The sequence below is a fragment of the Rhinopithecus bieti genome, unplaced genomic scaffold (genome assembly GCF_001698545.2).
Source record: "Rhinopithecus bieti isolate Rb0 unplaced genomic scaffold, ASM169854v2 scaffold_1017, whole genome shotgun sequence".
In the NCBI taxonomy this organism is placed as follows: domain Eukaryota; kingdom Metazoa; phylum Chordata; class Mammalia; order Primates; family Cercopithecidae; genus Rhinopithecus; species Rhinopithecus bieti.
In genome coordinates, this window is record NW_016803657.1 from 2639180 (window position 1) to 2655130 (window position 15951).

At 60.1% G+C, this 15951-nt stretch overlaps 2 protein-coding genes across 2 annotated transcripts in view; one reads left to right on the plus strand and one right to left on the minus strand.

The window, feature by feature from the left end:
* Positions 1-8284, minus strand: part of COX19 (cytochrome c oxidase assembly factor COX19) — a 15101-nt gene extending 6817 nt beyond the window's left edge. Inside the window, exon 1 of the mRNA XM_017892282.1 lies at positions 8191-8284. Within this exon, the coding sequence (XP_017747771.1) occupies positions 8191-8284 (94 nt within the window). The remainder of the gene's footprint in view (positions 1-8190) is intronic.
* A 112-nt stretch (positions 8285-8396) lies between these two features.
* Positions 8397-14301, plus strand: CYP2W1 (cytochrome P450 family 2 subfamily W member 1). Its single transcript, XM_017894210.1, is given in 11 exon segments — positions 8397-8570; positions 9882-10044; positions 10691-10840; positions 10907-11081; positions 11228-11247; positions 12382-12435; positions 12438-12538; positions 12811-12949; positions 13048-13232; positions 13759-13900; positions 14114-14301. Coding segments are annotated over 11 exon segments (1491 nt in total).
* The last annotated feature ends 1650 nt before the right edge of the window (positions 14302-15951 follow it).

Here is a 15951-nt window from a genome sequence, read left to right on the forward strand (position 1 = left end):
GCCCAGGCCCGGCCCCGCCCCTGCCCAGGCCCGGCCCCGCCCCCTCGGACTCACGAAGCTCCTGAGCCCCGGTGGGCGCTGCCCGGGCTCTCCCGTCCCCTGGGACCCTCGCAGCAGTCGGTAGCAGAATCAGCTTTTGGAATGGGGGAGAAACCGAAACCCAGAAAGGTTCAGCGAATTGCCCAAGGACACATAGCGGTGCCGGGTGTCTCTGCATCCCAGGTGTCTGCCGGGGCCTCGATTTCCCCATCGCACAGAGGCCTCATCACCAGGCCCATCCGGGGAGGAAGGCGGCACCGGAGGGACGGGAGAGCGTGTGGACTCGCTGCCTGCGATTGCTGGAGCCAGGTGCCACCAACGAGCAGCTTCAACAACAGGAAGGTGCTCTCAGTCCTGGGGCCCGGAGTCCAAGCAGTGGGCAGGGTGGGGCCCTGGGGACAGTCCCAGGCCTGCCTCCCAGCTTCTGGGGGCCGCCAGTCTCTGATGTTCCTCGGCTTGCAGAAACACCACCTGGTCTTGGCCTCTACGTTCCCATGGTGTCCTGTGTTGTGTCCAAATTTCCTATTTTTATTTATTTCTTTGAGACAGTGTCTTGCTCTGTTGCCCAGACTGGAGTGCAGTGGCGCGATCACGACTCACTGCAGCCTCCACCTTCTGGGCTCAGCGATCCTCTCGCCCTAGCCTCCTGAGTAGCTGGGACTACAGGCACACACCACCACACCAGACTAATTTTTGTATTTTTTGTATAGATAGAGTCTCCCTATGTTGCCCAGGCTGGTCCTTAACTCCTGGGCTCAGGCAATCCTCCTGCCTCAGCCTCCCAAAATGCTGGGATTACAGACATGAGCCACCATTCCCAACCTAAATTTCCTCTTTTTACAAGGATAGCAGTCATGTTGGGTTAGGGCCTACCCCAGTAACTTCATCTTAACTAATTACATCAGCCGCAACCCTATTTCTTTGTTTTGTTTTTTTAAGATGGAGTCTCTCTCTTGTTGCCCAGGCTGGAGTACAGTGGCTTGATCTTGGCTCACTGCAACCTCCATCTCCCAGGTTAAAACAATTCTCCTGCCTCAGCCTCCCAAGTAGCTGGGATTACAGGCGCCACCACACCTGGCTTTTTTTTTTTTTTTGTGAGACAGAGTCTTGCTTTGTAACCCAGACATGAGTGAAATGGCGCAATCTCTGCTCACTGCAACCTCCACTTCCCGAGTTCAAGCGATTCTCCTGCCTCAGCCTCCTGAGTAGCTGGGATTACAGGCATGCGCCACCACACTCAGCTAATTTTTTTGTATTTTTAGTAGAGATGGGGTTTCACCATGTGGCCCAGGCTGGTCTTGAACTCCCGACCTCAAGTAATCCGCCCACCTCAGCCTCCCAAAGGGCTGGGATTACAGGTGTGAGCCACTGCCTGTAAAGTGGTGAGGCACCTATTTCCAAAGCAAAGGTCACATCCTAAGGTCCTGGTGGCTAGGACTTCACCATATGAATGGGGGACGGGGTAGTTGCAACTCAACCTAGGACAGAATGTAAGTGTATTGTAAGTGGTAAGGCCTGGGCCTGGCATTTGCGTGTTGATGTTACCATGGCAACAGCACTCCTGGGAAAGGGCTCAGTGAAGACCCCAGCTTCCACCTGCATAGTCTCTACCAGCCCCGAACCTGTCCTGGCCACGAGGAAGTCGAACACTGGCCCTTTTAGAGTGCTATGGATGGCCCAAGCTCCAGCCTCGACTCACTCATCCATCCCCCGCCATTTCACAATCACTGGCCAGGCCCTGGTGGGAAGCACCCTGGGCCCCCAGCAACACTGAGTTTGCTGCCTGGCCCCCTCTGGACCGTGGTGTGACCTGAAACCACTGTTGCTTAGGAGCCAGTTCCTGCAACTTCCCAGGGGTTGCTTGCAGACAAATGCTTGGTCAAGGCAGCCCAACCACCCTCACCCCGGGACCTGCCCTTCTTCAAGCCTGGCCCAGGCATCCCCTCCCCATGTGGCTTCCAGTTCTCCCCATCGCTGGGCCCTGGTGAACCTGCCCCTCTGCAATGCACACCATTAGATTCCTGCGCCCGAGGTCGGACTCTGCTCCGTGTGCCCAGAGCTGAGCCACAAGCCTGGCACTGAATGTTTCTGAACTGCACGGCAGTGGGGACCTCACACCAAGGCCCCAAGGGAGGGCCCAGGGCTGCAGATATCCAGTTGTCAGGGCCTTGATTGGCCTGGGGCTCTGGGCCCACTGAAAACGAAAAAAGGAAAATTGCACCTTGTTCCTGTCATATAAACAACTATTTTACACCAGGGGCCCACACACTGGGTTACTCATTAATACATTTCCAGGGTTGTGAACAATGGGAGCTTTTATTACCCAGCAAAGAGCTCACTCACTTGACCGGAGCAGTGGCTTAGCAGTGGAAGGACAGCCCCTCCCTTGGGGCTGCCCTAAGCCTCGCTGTCTGGGAGCCCCGAGGGACCTGTGGCCTGGAGGTGACAACTGGCTTTTAATTGACTGTCACCTGGCAAATGGTTATTGCTTTATATGAGATCTTTAGCTGGGAGAGAAGAGGAAAGAATTTTTATGAGCAGTTCACCGGTATAAAAAGTGGGGAAGGGGCTGGGGGCAGTGGCTCACACCTGTAATCACAGCTCTCCACTCGAGCCCGGGAGTTTAAGACCAGTCTTGGCAACATGCTGAAACCCTATGTCTATAAAAAATACAAAAATTAGCAGGATGTAGGGGCACACACCTGTAGTCCCAGCTACAACATGTTGAAACGCTATGTCTATAAAAAATACAAAAATTAGCCGGATGTAGAGGCACCACCTGTAGTCCCAGCTACAACATGCCGAAATCGTATGTCTATAAAAAATACAAAAATTGGGCCAGGTGTGGTGGCTCACACCTGTAATCCCAGCACTTTGGGAGGCCGAGGTGGGAGGATCATGAGGTCATGAGATCGAGACCATCCTGGCTAACACAGTGAAACCCCGTCTCTACTAAAAATACAAAAAATTAGCCGGCCATGGTGATGGGCGCCTGTAGCCCCAGCTACTCGGGAGGCTGAGGCAGGAGAATGGTGCGAACCCTAGAGGCGGAGCTTGCAGTGAGCCGAGTTCGCACCACTGCACTCCAGCCTGGGCAACAATGTGAGACTCCGTCTCAAAAACAAAGCAAAACAAAACAAAATACAAAATTAGATGGGTGTAGGGGCGCACACCTGTGGTCCCAGCTACAACATACTGAAACCCTGTCTATAAAAAATCCAAAATTAGCCTGGTATAGGGGCGCACACCTGTAGTCCCAGCTACCCCGGAGGCTGAGGTGGGAGGATCATCTGAGCCCTGGGAGGTTGAGGCTGCAGTGAGCCAAGATTGTACCACTGCACTGCAACCTGGGCAAAAAAAGTGAGACCCTGTCTACAACAAAAAAGGAAAAGCTCAGAGAAGGGAACGAACCTTGTTTGAGCCCCAGCGATCAAGGCATTGCTAGGCATTTTCCACCCGGGATTCCCAGAGCCTGGAACAGTGCCTGGCACGCTGGACGTGCTCCGTTTATAGTTTGCAAATGAATGAACCCAGTTAAGCAGGTCTCTTATCCTCATCTGACACTGAGAAACAGACTCACAGGGGTCCCATCCCTTGCTGAAGCTTACGTGGCCGCGTTTGTGTTCTCCGCCGCCGCATAACAAAGCAGCCCACTTAGCAGCAGTCATTACCCATGAACTTGCACGTGGACAGGTCTTGGTGGAGACACTCCACAGGGCCTCGGCTGGGTTCGCTCCACTTCCGACAGGAGGATCCACTCAGGATGGTGCACGTGGCTGGCAGGCAGGTGGGCTCAGGGTTGGGCGGAAGCGTGGCCATGGTTCCGTGGGCCTGGGTCCCCTCCACGTGGGCCCCTCTACAAGCTGCTAGGCTTCCCTACAGCATGACGCCTGGGTCCACGGCACAGGTGTCCCAGGGAACCAAGAGGAAACTGCATCACTGTTTGGGATCCAGCCTCTACCGTGGTCAGAAGTGCCCACCCAGATTGAAGGAGTCAACTAGAGAAAACTTTTGCTTTTGAAGAATTAAAAGTTAGTTTTAATCAGATTCCTACTGAGCACTGCAATCCGGGAGAGTGTTTCAGAGTTTCCGTCCGACTGCTCCAAAGCAATGTTTTGGGCCACGGCTTATCAATCAACAGGTGGTGGAGGCTCTGTACCTGCTCAGGGGTAACTTAGAGCCAAATCCGATCGTCAAAGTTCCGATGCAAGAGTCCATCTCGTCATAGGTTATAGCCACTGATCCTGTCAGACGATATGTTATGTATAGGAGGAGGCAAGGGCTAGGATCGTTGACCTTTTAAAAAATGCAGTGATTTGGCCGGATGTGGTGGCTCACGCCTATAATCCCAGCACTTTGGGAGGCCAAAATGGGCGGATCACCTGAGGTCAGGAGTTCAAGACCAGCCTGGCCAACATAGTGAAACCCCGTCTCTACTAAAAGTACACAAATTAGCCGGGCGTGGTGGCAGGTGCCTGTAATCCCAGCTACTCAGGAGGCTGAGTCACGAGAATCACTTGAACCCGGGAGGCGGAGGTTGCGGTGAACCAAGATGGCACCACTGTACTCCAGCCTGGGCGACAAAGAAGGAAACTCCGTCTCAAAAAAAAAAAAAAAAAAAAAAAAAAAAATACAGGGATTCAAGCAAGAGCTGTGGGAACCTGCGCCGTGCCTGCTCAGTCTCCGGGGCATTCTTCCGGGGGCCACCCAGTCACTGAGGCAGGGCACACACTTCTTTCTGCACAGTTGCAAGGATGCCTTAAACTAAATTTCTGGAACCTGGGTTGCTGAGCCAAGGGACTGTTCCTTTTTGATGTGTGCTGGATCTCCAGTGCGCTGCAAAAGCCTTGGGTGAAATGCCACAGGCCAAATGAGCAAACACGGCTTCTGGCCTCTGCTACTTTGTGTCACAAAGGGGGAAGACCACAAGCCCTCCTGTGGAGGGAGAAGCGCAGTGTTGCAGTGTTACATTTATTACATTTACGCAAAGACAGTGTGGTTGGGAGAATCTGGGAGGCCATCTCTGGAAGCTGCCATCTGCTACAGCCGACAGGTGCGGGGCTGAGTTTGGAACCAGGTCTGTCTGACTCCAGCCCCTCCGGGGGAGCCCACCTACCCACCCACCCCACCCACCCTGCCTCTGATGTCAGGGCCAGGCAGGACCTGAGCCAGCCAATCAGAGCGCTGCATTCCTCCTGGTCATAGGGATGGCACAGGGCTGAGTATCTGACCGGCAGGGTTGGATCAATCAGGCCTGATCTGAAAAGTCCCGGGCTCCGCGCTTGGGCAGCCAGGCTGCAGGCGCACACGTCTCAGCAGGGCGCTGGAGGTCCGCCGGACATCAGAAAGCAACAATCCCTTGGCTCAGCCACCTGGTTTCTAGGAATTTATTTTAAGATATCCTTGCAACTGTGCCCATCCTTGCAGGTATGGACACATATTTTTAGCAGGATGTTCTGTGACAGCCTAAGATGGGAAACAATGTAAATATGCGCGCCTAGCCATGACCTCCAGAGCAAGCAACACCTACAGGTGGCCGTTAGAGGAGTATTGTCAATTCCCCAATAACGTTTTTTGTTTTTTTTTTTTTTTTTTTGAGACGGAGTCTCGCTCTGTCATCCAGGCTGGAGTACGATCTCGGCTCACTGCAAGCTCCACCTCCTGGGTTTACGCCATTCTCCTGCCTCAGCCTCCCGAGTAGCTGGGACTACAGGCGCCTGCCACCTAGCCCGGCTAGTTTTTTGTATTTTTTAATAGAGACGGGGTTTCACCGTGTTAGCCAGGTTGGTCTCGATCTCCTGACCTCGTGATCCGCCCGTCTTGGCTTTTGAGACGGAGTCTCGCTCTGTCATCCAGGCTGGAGTACGATCTCAGCTCACTGCAAGCTCCGCCTCCCAGGTTCACGCCATTCTCTTGCCTCAGCCTCCCAAGTAGCTGGGACTACAGGCCCCCGCCACCACACCCGGCTAATTTTTTGTATTTTTAGTAGAGACGGGGTTTCACCCTGTTAACCAGGATGGTCTCCATCTCCTGACCTTGTGATCCACCTGCCTCGGCCTCCCAAAGTGCTGGGATTACAGGCGTGAGCCACTGCACCCGGCCATAACGAGTTATTTTTAAAAGAGGGCCAGGCACCGTGGCTCACGTCTGTAATCCCAACACTTTGGGAGGCCGAGGCAGGTGGATCACTTGAGGTTAGGAGCTCGAGACAAGCGTGGCCAACATGGCGAAACCCCGTCTCTACGAAAAATACAAAAATTAGCTGGGCGTGGTTGCATATGCCTGTAATCCCAGCTACACCCGGGAGGCTGAGGCAGGATGATCACTTGAACACGGGAGATGGAGGCTGCAGTGAGGCGAGATGGCACCACCACACTCTAGCCTGGATGACAAGAGCGAGACTCCATCTCAAAAGAAAAAGAGGCCGGCCCAGCATTGGCTCACGTCAGTAATCCCAGCGCTTTTGGAGGCTGCCACAGTAGGAACCCAGGAGGAGTTTAAGACCAGCCTCTAGACTCCCTCTCTAAAAGAAACTTACAAAATTCCCAGCACTTTGGGAGGCTGAGGCGGGAGAATCACGAGGTCAAGAGATCAAGACCGTCCTGGACAACATGGTGAAACCCCATCTCTACTAAAGATATAAAAATTAGCTGGGTGTGGTGGCACGCGCCTATAATCCCAGCTACTCGGGAGGCTGAGGCAGGAAAATCGCTTGAACCGAGGAGGCGGAGGTTGCAGTGAGCCGAGATTGTGCCATGGCACTCCAGCCTGGCGACAGAGTGAGATTCCATCTCAAAATCAACAACAACAAAAACCCAAAACTTAAAAAATTAGGCCAGATGCAGTGGCTTACACCTGTAATCCCAACACTTTGGGAGGTCAGAGCAGGAGGATTGCTTGAACCCAGGAGTTTGAGACCAGCCTGAGTACCACAGTGGGATCCCCATCTCTACCAAAATAAATGAATAAATAAATAAATAAAGTTAGCTGGGCTTGGTGGTGTGTGCCTGTAGTCCCAGCTATTTGGGAGGCTAAGGTGGGAGGATGGCTTGAGCCCAGGAGGTGGAGGTTGCAGTGAGCCTGTACTCAGCACTATATAGCAGCCTGGGCAACAGAGCGAGACCCTGTCTCAAAAACAAAACACACACAAAAAAAGTGTTCCCTGAATTAATTAGGTAAGCTTTGCTAGGCAGGTAGGACCCCCAGCCTACCCAGTAGTGGCCCTGGTATAAGGCACTCCCTCCCCACTGCAGCCGCCCAGCCCTGGCCCCAAGGCTGTACCGCAGGATAGAGGTAGTGAGCTCCCCACCACAGGAGGCGTGCAACTGTGGCTGGGGCTTTCCCTCCCAGCCAATCAAAGGGGCCAACTCTGGGAGGGGTGAGGGGTGAGGGCCTCAGCCTGCCAGCCAATCAGGGGGGACCAAACCCAGGAGGGGTGAGGGCCTCAGGCTCTGCGGTTTGTACAGGGCATGGGCAATGCCCCCGAGACAGGCGGTGGGGAGGGTCCCGCCCCACTGGCGCCGGCTCCAGCTGCCTCATGTCAGGGCAGGCTGTGCAAAGCAGGCCCCACTGCTTCTGCTGCCAGCAGCCCTCCCACCCCTCGCAGCGGTTTAGGAGACAGACGAGATGGCCAGGGCTCGTAAACCCCACCACCTACCACCCGGCAGCCCTTCCACATTCCTGTCCTAGCTCAGACAGTTGCATCCCCTGCTGGGCGGCAGCCCTCGAAAAGGAGCAGGCTGCTACCCGGGGTGAACACCCTCAGGAAACGTGTCGGGAGATGCAGGTGGCAGCTTGTGAGGGCTGTGCGATTTGAGGCCCCTCACGGGCCGTCCTGAGGTCTCACTCCTGTCCCTTGCCCGGTGGGGAACTGATCAGAGAAGAGCTGGGTGCACACGGATGGGGTTTGGGAGAGGCCTGCAAACCCCAAGCTCCATAGGGTCCCACTCAGAGCCTGTGAAAGGCAGGGAGCTCCCCTCCAAGCCAGGACCTCGGCCCCAGAGCCCTGTGAATCCCAGTTCTGAGGGGTGGCCAAGGCCGAGGGGCCTGGACTGGTGGGTTCAGCAGAACAGTCCACGGGCCGCATCCTTCTCTCCCGACAGGGGACATGGATGCTTGACCCCAGAGGGCCCCCGTCCTGCGCTCCCCTACCCGGCCCCACCAGGGCCTCAGCCCCACATTCCACGCAGGCCTGCAGCTTTAAGCCGCCTGCTGGGGGCTGCCCTGCAAACTGCTCGTTCCACATTCTAGGGGTGGTGGGGTGGGTGGGGTGCGGGCACGCCCTCCTGGGGAGGCCTATAAGGGCGCGGGGAGGACGGGGCCCAGGAGGGGAGTGGGGCCTCACCAGCCACGTCCTCATGGCCCTGCTGCTCTTGCTGCTCCTGGGCCTCCTGGGGCTCTGGGGGCTGCTCCGTGCCTACGCCCGAGACACCTCCCCAGCCCCCCGGTGGCCCCCGGGGCCTCGCCCGCTGCCGCTCATCGGGAACCTGCACTTGCTGCGTCTGTCGCAACAGGACCGGTCCCTGATGGAGGTAGGTCAGGGAGCCTGGGCAGCTCTCGCCGCCCGGACAGCTGCTGTGTCCTGGCCCCACTCCTGGGGAAGCCGGTCCCCATTTCCACGGCCTGTTCCCTCATGGTGCCGGGCCCAGCGGGGGACGCAGGAGGCCGGAGGGCCCATCCTGCCTTTGGGAAGGGAAAGCCGCCCTTTCCCAGAGGGAAGCAGACACAGTGAGTAAGAAGCAGCCCTGGAAGTGCCACCCAGGGTCCAGCACAGGGGCAGGAGTCTGGAGGGCTCCCTGGGGGAGGCTGTGTCTGCTGAAAGCCTGCAGGAGACCGGGCTGAGGGACAGCAGATGGGAGGAGGGCCTGGGCGTATCAGCTGCCTGCTCAGCCCCTCTTGGCCCTCAGGTGTTCAACAGTAAAAACATTCCACTTTTTTTTTTTTTTTTTTTTTTTTTTTGAGACGGAGTCTCGCTCTGTCACCCAGGCTGGAGTGCAGTGGCGCAATCTCAGCTCACTGGAAGCTCTGCCTCCCGGGTTCACGCCATTCTCCTGCCTCAGCTGGGACTACAGGTGCCCGCCACCACGCCCAGCTAAATTTTTATATTTTTAGTAGAGACGGGGTTTCACCGTGGTCTCGATCTCCTGACCTCATGATTCACCCACCTCGGCCTCCCAAAGTTCTGGGATTACAGGCGTGAGCCCCTGTACCCGGCCCCACTTCCCACTTTTGAGCTTCTGTTTCCTCATCTGTGAAATGGGAAGAGGACCCGTGCCTCCTGGGCAGGGATGCTGAGGACAGAGAGTATGCGTACACAGCACGGGGCAGCCTGACCGGCTCTGTCGCTCAGTCCTCACTCAGGCAGGCAGGGTCAGCGGGACAGGACTGACCAGTCGGGCAGTTGGCTGCCCCCAACTGTGGGCTGGGGTGCTGCTGGCCGGGCTGCAGCCAAGGACGGTCAGGGTCTCTGGGGGCCGGGCCTGTCAGGCTCTCACTCTGTGCAGACTCTGGCATTTCAGAAAGTGCCACCCTAGCAGACAGCCAGCCCCCATCCCTGCTGCCTGGACTCAGGGCTCAAAAGAGCCCCTGGGAATTTGGGCTAAAAAGAAAAGCCCACAACAGCCATGCCAAGCACCAGATGGTGAGGGGGTTCTGTGGGCTCCAGGCTGGATGCTGCCTGCTCCACCCTGCACAGCCGGCTGTATGGCATCTGGGCGCCTCCCTCCACCTGCCCCCATTTCCTCTCTGTCCCCACCCCTGCCCAGCACAGGCCCGTCCTGAGGGGGCCTAAAGGGGGCCTTGTGGGTGAGGGCTGCCCGGGTTACGCCTGCCATCCCTGCCAGCTCTCGGAACGCTACGGGCCGGTGTTCACCGTGCACCTGGGGTGCCAGAAGATGGTGGTGCTGACAGGGTTCAAGGTGGTCAAAGAGGCGCTGGCAGGCCCTGGGCAGGAGCTAGCCGACCGCCCTCCCATCGCCATCTTCCAGCTCATCCAGCGAGGTGGAGGTAGGTGTGTGGCCTGCGCTGTGGGGGCTGCTGGGTGTGGCAGCACCTGGATCCCAGGAGGGGTGGGGGCTCCAGCCACGGGAGAGGCTCCCAGGGTGGCCTGGGGAAGGGCAGGCAGGAGCTGGGCCTCCGGGCTGGTGCTGGGGAGGGCCAGGTGCCCACACAGCAGGTCAGGTGCTCAGGACCAGCAAGCAGGTGTCCTTTCATCCCAAGTCAAGAGGGGCCGGGTCTAGTCCAGGGGGACGGGAGTGGAGATGGGGGTGAGGGCCCAGCCAGTCTTACTACCCCTAGGTCAGCCTGCTCACTTCCTGCCCACTCACCTGGCGGGGCTGGCTAGGGTGAGAACCTGGGCTCACCGGGCACATCTACCCACCTGGCGGGGCTGGCTGGGGCGAGAACCTGGGCTCGCCGGGCACATCTGCCCGCCTGGCGGGGCTGGCTGGGGTGAGAACCTGGGCTTGCCGGGCACATCTGCCCACCTGGTGGGGCTGGCTGGAGTGAGAACCTGGGCTCGCCGGGCACCACATCTGCCCACCTGGCAGGGCTGGCTGGGGTGAGAACCTGGGCTCGCTGGGCACATCTGCCCACCTGGTGGGACTGGCAGGGGTGAGAACCTGGGCTCACTGGGCGCTGCATCTGCCCACAGGCATCTTCTTCTCGTCCGGGGCGCGCTGGAGAGCTGCCCGCCAGTTCACGGTGCGTGCCCTGCACAGCCTGGGCGTGGGCCGGGAGCCGGTGGCTGATAAGATTCTGCAGGAACTGAAATGCCTTTCGGGGCAGCTGGATGGCTATGGAGGTGAGCAGGGGGCTGGGGACGCCCCTCCCCAGGCCTCGACGTGCCTGAGGCCTGTCTCCCTCGCAGGCCAGCCCTTCCCGCTGGCCCTACTGGGCTGGGCTCCCTCCAACATCACCTTCATGCTCCTCTTCGGCCGCCGGTTCGACTACCGGGACCCTGTGTTCGTGTCCCTGCTGGGTCTCATCGATGAGGTCATGGTCCTCTTGGGGTCCCCTGGCCTGCAGGTGAGGGGCTGCCTCCCGTCCTCGGAGTGGGGTGGAGCCCGGGGTGCTGGGCGTGCAGGGGAAGGACAGGGGCCCCAGCACTGTCCCCTCTCAGCTCTTGGCCCTCCCACCTTGCAAAAGGAATCAGACTCAAGGGCCTGAATCCAGACCCATCTGACGTTAGCTGGTTGTGTGGCCTCAAACCAGCCGCTGTGCTCTCCAGGAAATGGGGGATCTTGATCTCCCCGGACGCCCTCATCAGTGACAGATGCACCTGCTCAAGGGCGGGGGTGGGAGGCAGGCATGGCTTCCCCAGGATTGCGGGGGCTCCATGTCCCCTCCAGCCCTGACAGTCCAGGCACCTTCCAGCCGACACCCTTCACAGTGCCCCAAAACCACAAAAGTTGATCCCTCTGATGTTTGGAACTCATGTGCATTTCATTTTGCTTCAAAATGTAAAGTTTCCCTCTTTTGGGTCCTCCCCGTATTTGATGTGTGTTTACCGAAGCCTGCATCTCAGGTGTGATACCCGCGTCACGGCTGGACCCAGAGGCCACGGGTCCTGGTCCTCCTGGCTTCCCAGTGGCAGGGCCGTGACAGGAGTGAGGGCAGCGGCGGGTTCACAAGCGAGAGCGGGGGGCACAGCTTCCACCCGTCCTAGCCAGGGTGAGACCACCCTGCCTGCTGGTGCAGCCAGGCGGGCCTGGAGCCCACCTGGAAGATGGAGATTGCATGGCACTGTGTGGTCCGGGGCAGCGCCAGGGCAGCGGAGCGTTCCCTGGCGTCGCCTCGTGGCGGCAGTCCTTCACGGAGGAGCCGGTGGGGACGTCGCTACTGGCTGATCACGGACACGCCAGGAAGGCAAGTGGCATGACGGCGGGGTGGCTATGGCGGTCACGGAGCACCCGCTGGTGCCAGGCTCAACCCCTCCAGATAACAGCCTCGTGTCCACGGAGCCCCAACCTCTCCGAGTCTGACGTTGCTCTGTTCCCCTTCCATGATCACAGAGGATGTTCAAGGTTAATCCACGGTGGCAGTCGCCTCCTCCTCCTCCCAGGATTGGAAGGAGGTCCTGCTGTGCAAACGCTGCCTGACTGTCCCTTTCAGGCACGGACGGGGTTTCCTGGGGAGTCCCTGTCCTCCTTTGTGAGGGCGAGGGTTCCCTGCTTTGGCCGCTCCAGCACATCTGCCCAGAGTCCCTGGTGGAACACCAGCCGCTGGGGACGATCAACTGCCTGCCAGGGTGCACAGCCCTGGTGGCTGTGGTCCTCATCTCTGGCTCCCCTGCCTTACCAAGCTTGTTCAAACGTCTACCTCCTGGCTGGGTCCCTGCCTCCAAACTGCACCGGCCCGTCCTGCGAAACTGATCGAGAGGTCGCGCCATTCTTAGGACACTCTGGAGGCGCGGCGGCCCCACATGCGCCAGGGGAACCCCGTGTGCAGCTATGTGGAGCCCTGAAATCCAGCAGGGCCAGGATTGTGCCGGGGGACCCAGGTTATCTCCTCGAAGCCGTAGGCGTCTGAGGGCCACCCCAGGGAGCAGGCTTGGGGAGGGGTCCATACCAGTTCCGACCAGCTCACCCACTCCATGGCTGGCGGGCCTCAGTCTCCTCGTCTGGGAAACGGGGCATCCACAGTGCCTGCCTGGGGGATGGCTGAGCCCAGATCACTGGGGCATCCACAGTGGAGCCCAGGGCTGGGCTGGGTCTGTGGGGTGGGGGACAGACCCCAGATCATCCCACTGAGCCCTGCCCCATGCCTCCGCAGGGGCATGACCCCGAGGGCCTGTTTGCTGAGGACAACGCAGTGGCCTGCACCCTGGACATGGTCATGGCCGGGACGGAGACGACCTCAGCCACACTGCAGTGGGCCACACTTCTGATGGGCCGGCACCCGGACGTGCAGGGTGAGACCCTGGCGCCGGGCGAGACGACACCTGCCCCCGGGGGACCCCCAGGGCCGAAGGACGGCCCTCCCACCGACGTGGCCCACCCCTCGCCCCAGGCCGGGTGCAGGAGGAGCTGGACCGCGTGCTGGGCCGTGGGCGGCCTCCCCGGCCGGAGGACCAGCAGGTGCTGCCCTACACCAGCGCTGTGCTCCACGAAGTGCAGCGGTTCATCACACTCCTGCCGCACGTGCCCCGCTGCACCGCCACCGACATGCAGCTGGGCGGCTTCCTGCTCCCCAAGGTGGGGCTGGGCCTCCCTCGCCCCTTCCATCTCCTTCGGGGTAGGCCTCGGCGGGGCTGCAGGGGAACTGGGACGGCTGAGCCTCCGGTGGGTACCTGATGGCCCAGGGCTCCCCAACTGGAAGCAATAAAGGGCGTCCAGCCAGAAGCAGGAGGGAGGCAGCCCTCACCCCACAGCCCAGCACTTGCGGCTCTGGCCAACAGACCTGGTGCCTCCCTGCATGTCCTGGGGTCCCCTCCACGTGTCCTGTGGGCATCCCTGTCCATGTGTCCTGGGGGGTCCCCTCTGTGTGTCCTGGGGTGTCCCTCTCCGTGCATCCTGGGTGTCCTCTTTATCCTCGGGGCCCCTGGCTGTGTGCCCTGGGGTCACATGGCCTCCCTGGGTTCGGGTGCCTCACCCGCAAAGTGGGCTAACACCAGGTGTGGTGGGTGTGGCAGGATCTACATCCTGGAATGAAACTTCCCTATCTGGGCCCCATCCCACCTTCCCTGGGGCCCCCCTCTCTGTGCCCTGGCTGCCCCCGCAGGGCACGCCCGTGATTCCCCTGCTGACTTCGGTGCTGCTGGATGAGACACAGTGGCAGACCCCAGGCCAGTTCAACCCAGGCCATTTCCTGGACGCGAACGGGCACTTCGTGAAGCGGGAGGCCTTCCTGCCTTTCTCTGCAGGTCGGCAGCCCTCGTGGCTGGGGTGGGGTGGCACTACCAGGGCTGCAGGGGTGGGACGTCCCCAGCTCCACCTGCCATCTCCACTCCCACCTCCTGATCTCAGGTTCTGAAGGCAGCTGTGGCTGCTCCTCCGCCCCCCTGGGGAGGTCCCCACCCCTCCCCTCCAGGAGCAGACCTGGCACAGCCCACTCTGTGCCTCAACTTCCCCTGCAGGCCGCCGTGTCTGTGTCGGGGAGCGCCTGGCCAGGACGGAGCTCTTCCTGCTGTTTGCTGGCCTCCTGCAGAAGTATTGCCTGCTGCCCCCGCCTGGCATCAGCCCGGCCTCCCTGGACACTACGCCTGCCCGGGCTTTCACCATGCGGCCGAGGGCCCAGGCCCTGTGCGCAGTGCCCAGGCCCTAGGGGCTCCCCCAGTCCCCGGGTCCTCCTGCCCACTCCCCTCCCAGCCCCCAGCTCGGACTGCTCTGGGAGGGCCCTGAGAACTCCCACCCCCACACCCACAGGGTCAGCAGCTGCTTCCGGTTACACCCAGGCCTCCCCCTGCCCGACCCTGTGGGATCCCCACTCCCTGGTGCCATCTGCAGCTCAGTCCCTGCCAGCCCCCAGGAGCGCTTCCAGGGCCCTGCCCACTCTCCCACCCCTGAAGCTGCACTCCCACCCACCGAGCTCCCCTGAGGGCCCACCCAGCTGGGGCTGCAGAGAGACAGCAGGTGGCTGCATCCAGCCAGAGACAGGCGCAGACAGGTGTCCTCAGCATGTGAGCCCTGCACCCGCCAGGCCCTGGGACTCCTGCAGACCCCACTCTGTTCCTGTTCCTGGAACAGTTCCTGTGGCTGTACCTGGAGGCAGTCGGCCTGCAGTGCCAGACTGTGAGCCACACCACCGGGGCTGCCCTTGTTCCTCCATGCGCGTGACAGGTGCAGGGAGGCGAGGCCCACATTCTCCTTTGGAGACAGGAACTGGAGCCGGAGGCTCCTGGGTCTGCCCCATTTCCTGGGGACCTGAGCAGACCTATTCCACTCCGGGCTGTTTTCCCCTCTGTGAAGTGGGTGATGGTGACTGCGGGACCCGTGGCGCGTGTGCTGGGACACCTGGTGTCTGAGACGGCCCTGGCCCCCGTCCCAGCGCAGAGCATGCATGTGAGCAGCAGGTGGCCCCTCACAAGAAAAGAGGATAAGCCGTGGTGCGTTCCCACCTGCACCCCATGGAGCGGTGCCCCAAGGCCAGGACCCGGCAGCCGGGACACACGGGCGGGTGTACGTATGGCAGGCCTCACACTCCCTGGTGGGGCTGCAGGGTCCCTAAGTCATGGCGGGGCTGCTGCTACGGAGGCTGCTGGACCTGCTGAACCCGCTGCAAGGACCAGAAGGGGTGGAGGGAGGGGGGCTCAGCTGCGTCTGCTCACGTATTTCTGGGGAAGAGCAGGGACAAGTGCTGGCTTCACTATTCTCCTCTCAGACATTTGAAATATGACACTGAAAACTTGGAAGGGCAGAGAGAATGGGGTCCCGGCGCCAGGTGGGGCCACGGGACACCCCGTCCAGTGTGACTGGTGAGCCCCTCTGGAGCTCTGGAGGGCGTGGAACATTCCAGGGCAGGGGCTGTGGAGAGTCCCTCCCAGCTGTCGTCAGGGCCTCCTGGGTGGGGTGGAGGACTCAGGCCCCGCCCTCCCGGTCCCGCAGGGGACCCTCATGCCCCCACCTTACATTGGCCTGGGGTATTCATCTCCGCGGGCCCAGGGGAGCCCCAGGCCCACGTGGGGAGGAAACGCTGACCCTTTCCCGCCCCGCTTCATGGAGGCCCAGCCGACGTGAGGGATGCCCAGTGCAGGGGGATGAGTGACTGCTGAGCTTCCCCTCAAAGCACTGAGACAAATGTAACCCCAACCCCAACCCGAACCCTGACCCCGCCTGCCCGACTCACGCAGCCTCTCACCCCATCTCACCCGGGAAGAAACAACCCGGAGAGATCACAGGGCTCCTCCCCGGGGCGCAGCCAGGGCCCCCAAGCCAGGCGGTCCAGACGCCTCATCCTCAAGTGTAAACAAGCCTA